Source organism: Condylura cristata, unplaced genomic scaffold (assembly GCF_000260355.1).
Source record: "Condylura cristata isolate star-nosed mole 26May11 unplaced genomic scaffold, ConCri1.0 scaffold00034, whole genome shotgun sequence".
Taxonomy (NCBI): domain Eukaryota; kingdom Metazoa; phylum Chordata; class Mammalia; order Eulipotyphla; family Talpidae; genus Condylura; species Condylura cristata.
In genome coordinates, this window is record NW_004567135.1 from 12,934,678 (window position 1) to 12,942,973 (window position 8,296).

The window sequence follows — 8,296 nt, forward strand, 5'->3', positions numbered from 1 at the left end:
CTTGAAGCAATTCCAAGTCACTCCGCCCCTCCCTCCTTTTACAAGCATTTCCCTCCCTTGTTGGTATTGGATGCATCGTGCCCACAGTGAGTTAATCTACATGGTTCCAGTTTGCATCTCATCATGCTATTTCCGGTTGCCAAGCCCCACGGGTGCTGGGGCCTAATTGGTCTGTCCTCGCCGGGGTTTGTAGCACCTTCCCTTGCAACGTCATCGGGGCATTTTAATTAATCTGTCACTTCTCCCTCTCTCCTGCTTCCACATCATTAATAAAGAGATTAACCCAAACCAGACCAATCCCCAGCGGTGTTGTCATCAAGCTTCTTTCCGGCTCCCAGCCTTGATCTGGGACAGAGCACCCTGGGGTGGCCCGAGACTCACATTTAGGCCTCGGGGCCCGTATTCAGAGCAAAGTCAATTTAAACTAATTTTGCTATTAAGCTATGGAGAACATGTGCCACCCACCTTTTATAGGATCTTAGTACTTCCACTGCATTCCTTTCCTTTTGTCATTCTACTTTAAATCTGTTAAGTTCCCACCTCTTGCTCTGTCTACTCCTGCATGAGATATTAGGGTTCTCTGGCAGGAGGTCTTCCTTGAGTCCTTAGCATTAGTCAGAGGCCATGTCAGAACTACAGAAATTTCCCCAAAGACTTAGACCCTGGTGGGCCCCACTGGGTAATTCTAGCCAGAGCATGGCTCGCCTCTGAGGAGGTGATACACAGCAGTAATGAAGTGCCTATGACTTGCGTACAGAAAACTCGGCAGATTAAAATGCATTTCTGCCTTGACCTCGTGTCTCCTCCCTGAAGAAGGTAAGAAAAACACCTTCATGCTTTCTGTTAAGTCCCCCTGATTTCCACTGCCAGAGCCCAAGTCCAGCCCTTGAGATGGACACCCAGTGCTCTGTCCACTTTGTCCACTGCAGGAACAGATGTCCTGCAGAGGAACCAGTTTGGGCAAGCTTACGGCCGTGAGGCATGGAAGTAAACCGAACATTGTCCACCGATTTCGTGGGGAATTTGGAAGAAACAGGAGCAGTGGCCTCAAATCCCTGGAACTCTTCTTAAAGCTGAGGTTTCTTGGGGGGACACTCAACCTGCTGGGGCAGCTGTCTTGGCTCCAGGCTGGAACTTGAGCTTCCTCAGGAATCAAACTGCGTGGAATGCTTGAGAGCGGGGACAGAGAGATCCCAGAATCTAATCCTTCATTATGTCAGCTCCAGAGCCAGATGCTGGCCCTGCTGTTTGTTAGCTAGGTCTGAAATGGCCTATGCCTCAGTTTCCCGGTCTGAAGTAGGAAAGTAAGTCGCTGCCTCAGTGAGTTGGTGTCCAGGTTAACAGGGGCCTGGAGGTGCCTGTGTTCCAGTGCCTGACACTCCGCGTTTTTGTTCATGGAGCTAACAATTGATATGCAGTCCTGGAGCAGTAGAGGGGCGCAGGTGGATCAGCCCATCTCTGGGGACAGAACGGACCTGGCTGCTCTTTCCTCTTGTACCATTCTCCACCCGCTTCCTTTTCCATTTTAACTGCTGCTTGGATACCCAGAAACCCTCTGTGTGTGTATTGTAAACTGAGCCAAAACGGAGGAATCAGAAATTGCTCTCTTTTGAGTATTTTGAGGGATGGTGAAACCTTGTAGGAATGTGGCTCCAGGAACTGAGAAAACACCATATGTGGGAAAGCATTTCAAAGTGAGGAAAATAGCAAACGCAAGTTGATCAGGATCTTGGAAAACCCCGAGCAGGGAAACGGGCACTGGGGAAAGTGTATGAAGGGGGTTTACTGAGGTCTTTAACAGGTCTTTTTCCAATTATAGCCAAGAAGAGCCTGGGGAGTACGGTCTACTTCAGAGCCAGGACCTATATTTTCTTTGGGAGAAGCAGGCAGTGTTGACTGGCTTCCAAACCAGGCTTGGCTCACGCAGACTCGCAGGCCCGTCCGAGCGTCTGGGGCAGGTCTCGATCATTGTAGCCACCCGGTCAGTAAATAGACGTGGAGCCTGCGGGGGGCGCAGCCCTCGGCTAGGCATTAGCCTGTGTGCATGAAGAAGACACGCCAAGCCTCATTGCCCAGATGGGGGGTCTCTGTCAACTACTGTGACCACCAGGGCCGAGTATCCCGATTCCTCTGAACAGAGAAGTTCCCTGAGGGCCCTGCCTACAAGAAGCCGGCTCTCCTTTCCCTTCTCCGCTCTCTCCTCTAGGGAGCCACTCCTCAGTGCCTGTGTGTGCACCCTGAGCAGCTGTGCATAGCTCATTGTGTAGCAGGACGCTGCAGCACAGAGTTCAAGTTCACGTTCAACTAACACTTCCGGTGAATGTCCTGTGCTGCATACTCTGCTCAGTGCTTCCGGTGGACTATTCACCCTCCACCTCCTCCCCCCAATAACCGCTATTATGCACAGACCACATATTGCTGCTGGACTTCCAGTCCAGTGCCCTCTGTTCTCTCTGCTTCTGTGGTCCATTATTTAGCAGTCTGACCTTGAATCATCCCCTTGAGCCCCAAGCCAGGCCTCAGTTTCCTTTCTGTAAGCATGAGGAGGATGTCTAGGGTCCTTCCAGCTATGGGCATCTGTGCGTGGGTTGATTCTACCAGCACTGTTCCTGGGCTTGCTCCTTTGGAAAAGCTACAGGCACATTATCAAAGCAGGGGTCCCCAGAAAGCTTGCAAATCATTGAGGCACACTTGCCAACCTACAGATGATTTACTCCCACTTACTTATTCCAAAGAATCATGCCAAGGTGTGGAATTGGATAGTAAGGAACAATGCAAATCCAGAAATGGATAGGTCTATGCTTAGGGGCTCTTGGTAACTTGTGTATCTATTGTTTGCTTGTGCATGCCTCCGCTCCCCAGTCCACCTCACCCTGATGGTCTGATTTGTTGTGCTGTGTTGGTGTGCCTGGACCCGAGAGACTGGCAGGTGTGTCTAAAAGAGGAAGCTTGAGCTTGGAGCCCCCAGAGACTGTGCACACCCAGCTCCAGTGGTAGAAACAGCCTCCCCTCGGGGGGCCAGTAGAGAATAGCAAGTAATGACCTTCAGCCACCTTTCGCCTTAGCAGCAATGAAAACCTGCTCCTTTCTGACCATCCCGCCCTCTCCCACTGTCCTGTTCATATCCCTCTCCCGTGGCCACTACTGTCCAGGGGAGGAAAGCAGGCTGTCACCAGGCCTTTGCATTATCTGCCACTCCAGGTTGACCCCACCAGATGGCAGGCGAAGTCAGAGCTCCTGTCCACAGCTCTGACTGAGACACCCTCCCAGGCAGCCCCCTCTGGGGTTTTGCCACCTGACCCAAAGTGGATTTCTCCTCTTACCTTTAACCAGTTTCACCAAGATGGGGCATCTAGTCCTGGCCATGGGGCAGGCTGTGTAGGTGAACCACCAGTGCTGACCACAGACTCCTACCTTCACTCACGGGGGCCCTGCACTTAGAAAGCAATCCCACACACAGTAATACTGCCCTCCGGGTGCCATATTGAAATTGCGAAGAATTCTGTCTTTCTTTAGGCAAGTGTTTCGTAGTAACTCCAATGGGACGACACAACCTGTGCCTGAGGGCTTGGACTGTTGGTTTAAACTCAGTCACACCTTCTGTCACCCCACGCCCACCACCAGCTCCCACACAATGCTACATAATTTTTTCAAATTGTGTAGCTAGTTCTGCCTTCATCTACTCTTGTCTCCCAGACTCTGCCCAGACCTCCACCTTATATTCAATGTAGCATGGACAGAGCTTTAGAGAAGAGAGTGTGTCGAGGAAACCATGGGATCGGGAAAGCCATCCTTTCCCCACACCATCGGCTATTCAAGAAAACACACTGCCAGAAAGCAGAGTAGCTGGTGGCTGGCACTGTTGGAGAACCACATAGAAAAGTCAGCTTTGGGAGCAGGCCCTGGAGAAGGGAGAGCAGGAGAGGTGCAAATACAGGTAGGTGAAGGAGCCACACAGCTCACACAGCTTGTTCTAGTAGCTACTGAGCAGTGAGCCCTCTGGAACCTGGTGTGGGTGAGCCAGCTGTCATAGGAGTTTGGGTCCAGGCACAAGCCAGCCCTCCCTATGGCCCCTTGCTTGAATTCCAGTTTAGGTTTTCTTCATTCATCTATAAAATGAAAGGCAAATGGTGGGGTTTTTAACCACTTGCCTGATTACTAAAGAAATACATTATGGAGACAAAAAAAAAAAAGCCTGGGTACCTTTTCAATGAAATCTTCTTTATATGCTCCTTAGTTATTAGTGTTAGGGAGATTGGAAAGGCTGGCTACCTGCAGGCAGTATATTTTTGCATAGTTACTTCTCAGACTTCAAGTCAATGTAGATGGCTTTGTTCTCTCGTCTGCTAGACCATGAGGGGGTCTTTGCCAGGACATTTAGCAATATATTCAAATTCTCAGTCCCAACTTATTTTTCTGCAGCTATATTCTTTTTTTTTTCCCCTCTGGGAGTGTGTTGGGGTGAGGGATAATTCTAGTTGCATGTTTACTGTACTTACGTTTACTTTTCATTTCGTTGGACCTGAAGGGCTGGAGGAGATGTCACTGATGTACAGAGTGGGAGGTAGATTAGTTATCCTATGAGAACCATTTTCCTAGGATAATAGCATCCCTGGGGCAACCTTTGAGGTAGGCAGCTGAGCTAGAACCCTTCTCACAGCATTGATCTCGATCTCCGGGGAGTCAGTTGTCCAGAAAGTGGTTCCCATGGAAGGAAAGTGCTATCCTTATCAGAGAGACAGGCCAGTAGGAGCCAGGAGAAGGACATTGGAGCAAAGGGCCTGCAGCCTTGGCCTTTGGAGACAAAAGAACAGGACTCAGACAAGATAGGAAGAGGCTGCGAATGTGGGTCCTGGGAGCCAGCGAGCACAGGCAGGCTCAGACTCGGCCCTCGGAAAGCAGAGCTGAGACTCCATTTCTTCGTCACCTTTGTTTATTTCCCTTCCACGTCCCCCCTGGGTTTAGTAAAGTCTTTCTGAAAATACCGAAGGTGAACCAAGGGAAGGATTTTTATTTTCCATGCTTAGACGGAGCTTTAAAGAGGAAGTAATGTGCCCCTGGGGGCCAGGGTGGCGGTAGCAATGGTAATTAAGGAACGGGTATCTCAGGGCAGGCAGCGAGAATCACGGTGTACGGTGGGGCTCTCTAGTCAGCCACCCCTCCCCACCGGGAGACGATGGAGAGTGCCAGCCTGCGGAAAATCTGGGCTTTGCTCTACTGAGGGAGACACCAGCTATGAAGGTGTCTCGAGATCAGCCCTCTAATCCCACAAGGACTCAACAGAAACCCCGTGTTGAGCTTCTCCTATGGCAACGAAAGGAGAGCGTTGGTGGGTTAAATTGCCATCTAACCCGGGAGGAAACCGAATTAGAAATAGAGCTACTCAAAGAAACATTTTGTGATGCAACTTACACATGAACAAGCTGAACAGGGGGAAAGAAATGAATCAACAAGCATCCTGCCTGCCCAGGGCAGGGCCGGCCCGTTCATTTGAGCTGGCTGCGGCGGCTGCTGCTGCTCCATCTTCTGCTCGTTGCTCTTTGGCGGGGCTGCAGCTTGCAGGGGCTCTGGGGAGCGCTTGGGCTTCCCGGTGAAGCATGTCCATTGGCAAGCTGGGCAGAGCAGCCTGAAACTCGGGCGCTGTCTCAAGTGGGCAGTGGCCTCTCGCATGCATGGATAAAGGTAGGAGAAGAGCTTCACCAGGGTCTGCCTGGCCCGGGAGGAGCCGGCTGGCCCCTGCTGCCCCCACCCGGGCTCAAAGTAGCCCCATGGGATGCAGTGGGGGGCAGTGGGGCTGTGTTTCTTGAGACAATTGCTAGGTGTCGGCTGCTGATGAATGCAGATATCTGCTTTCAGATTCAGTGTCTCCCATTCCCAAGGTGCTGTGGGCTCTGGCTGTTTCAGACTCAAGTGATGTTTTAAAAAGTAGCAGGATGCTGTCCACACTTACAGGAGGATGCAGGGAACGGGACCTCTGATGCAGGTGAAGCAGGTCCTGGAGATGCAGCCTCACCCTGCCTCTGCCTGTGGTGCTCTTTGTGACCCGGAAGAAGTTCCTCAGAAGAGACCAAATCCTTTCATAGTTAGTTCCATCCAGTAATACTTGGTGGGTTTGTTTAAACAAATTATTTTGACCTCTCACTTCTTACCCCTCTCCCTCCACCACACTGCCAGCCCCCGGCCCTGCACACACACACACACACACACACACACACAGGGCTTATTTCTGATCACCCAGCTGGAAGAGAGTTTGTTGAGGTGAAGGTGTTTCTGGATTTGGGGGTTCCTTGGCCTTTGATGATGGCCATGAAAGAATTCAGAGCAAAGTCCAGGCAAAGCAAAGAATGAAAGAAGAGGTCCAGGAAGAGGTCCAGGCAGGCAGAGTCCAGGGAGAACAATCTGGAGGAAAGATGGCGGACTCCTGGGGTGCAGGGGGCTGCTCCCCATGTCCCTTTCTGCGGATTCTGGTGTACCTGGAATATTAGTTTATCACTCCGTGCAGTAGTTTCTCCTGCACTCCCAGAGGATAGCTTAGCGGCCCAACAACAAGGGGAAAGGGGGGGGTCTGCCTTCACCCCTTTGCTCTGTTTGGGCTTTGGGGTCAACCTCGAAGTGGAGCTGGGGAGCTGCTTTCTCCCTACTGGGCAGTCTGGGTTTTCCCTGGCTTTGTGGGCTCTGAGCGTGTCTTCTGGGGTCCTGGGTGTGCTGGCCATTCATTCTCTGTACCTATCTCTCTCCCTGTTCTGACAGCCTGCAGGGAGCTTGGGAATGTAGGGCCTCGGATGTAGAGACCTCTGTCAAGGCAGTGTCTCCCTGTCTCCCAGGGCAGGGGTGAGAGAGGCCGTCCTCCGGGATGGCAGAGACAAGTCCTGGTATCTCGCAGCCTGGTCTGCCCTCTCGTGCCCCACACGGCACCCGTCCTCAGGTAGCCAATGCGAAATGACAGGGGTGCAGTGGCCACGGCCTCCCATTAACCCCTGTCCTTCTCTTCCAGATCTTACAGGTGAACAAGGTGATGTCCATCTTGTTTTATGTGATATTTCTCGCTTATCTCCGTGGCATCCAAGGTAACAACATGGATCAAAGGAGCTTGCCAGAAGACTCACTAAATTCCCTGATCATTAAGCTGATCCAGGCAGATATTTTGAAAAACAAGCTCTCCAAGCAGGTGGTGGACGTTAAGGAAAACTACCAGAGCACCCTGCCCAAAGCCGCACCGCCCCGGGAGCGGGAGCAGGGCGAGCCCGCCAAGTCCGAGTTCCAGCCGGTGATCGTGATGGACACGGAGCACCTGCGGCAGCAGAGACGCTACAGCTCCCCCCGGGTTCTGCTGAGCGACAGCACCCCCTTGGAGCCTCCGCCCTTATACCTCATGGAGGATTATGTGGGCAACCCCGTGGTGGTCAACAGAACCGCGCGGCGGAAGAGGTATGCAGAGCACAAGAGTCATCGGGGGGAGTATTCCGTATGTGACAGCGAGAGTCTGTGGGTGACCGACAAGTCATCGGCCATCGACATTCGGGGACACCAGGTCACGGTGCTGGGGGAGATCAAAACCGGCAACTCTCCGGTCAAACAATATTTTTATGAGACGAGATGTAAAGAAGCCAGGCCTGTCAAAAACGGTTGCAGGGGGATTGATGATAAACACTGGAACTCTCAGTGCAAGACGTCTCAGACCTATGTCCGAGCACTGACGTCGGAAAACAACAAACTCGTGGGCTGGCGGTGGATACGGATAGACACTTCTTGTGTGTGTGCCTTGTCGAGAAAAATCGGAAGAACATGAATTGGCATCTCTCCCCATATATAAATTATTACTTTAAATTATATGATATGCATGTAGCATATAAATGTTTATATTGTTTTTATATATTATAAGTTGACCTTTATTTATTAAACTTCAGCAACCCTACAGTATATAAGCTTTTTTCTCAATAAAATCAGTGTGCTTGCCTCCCCTCAGGCCTCTGCCATCTGTTAAACCTTCTTCTGTGACCTGGCTCCCAGGCCACTCTGTAAAATCTGTACACCAGTGGTTTGCATTCAGTATTGTCAAGGGCACTGCTTTCGTTTTAGTAAACTTGTTGAAATCCGATGATGTCAGAGTTGTGTGTAGACACAGTTCCGTGCCCCGCCCTGGTCTATTTCATGTTGGAGCCATGAATCAAAAGAACTGTTATCACCTCCATAGAAAATGATACCCAGTAGCAGAACCTCACCCTTAACTCTGGCCAGTAACTTCACTGTCAAGACTCTTCAGGCTTGCTCCGCTGTCTTGCCAATTAGAATGATG

The 8,296-nt window shown here is 51.2% G+C and overlaps 1 protein-coding gene across 2 annotated transcripts in view; it reads left to right on the top strand.

Moving 5' to 3' along the window:
- NTF3 (neurotrophin 3) overlaps nucleotides 1–8,095 on the top strand; it is a 72,733-nt gene extending 64,638 nt beyond the window's left edge. For both annotated transcript variants that reach the window (XM_004692865.2, XM_004692864.1), the window contains one exon: nucleotides 6,995–8,095. In XM_004692865.2, coding sequence (XP_004692922.1) covers nucleotides 6,995–7,789 — 795 coding nt within the window. In that variant the 3' untranslated portion in view covers nucleotides 7,790–8,095. The remainder of the gene's footprint in view (nucleotides 1–6,994) is intronic.
- Nucleotides 8,096–8,296: the final 201 nt, after the last annotated feature.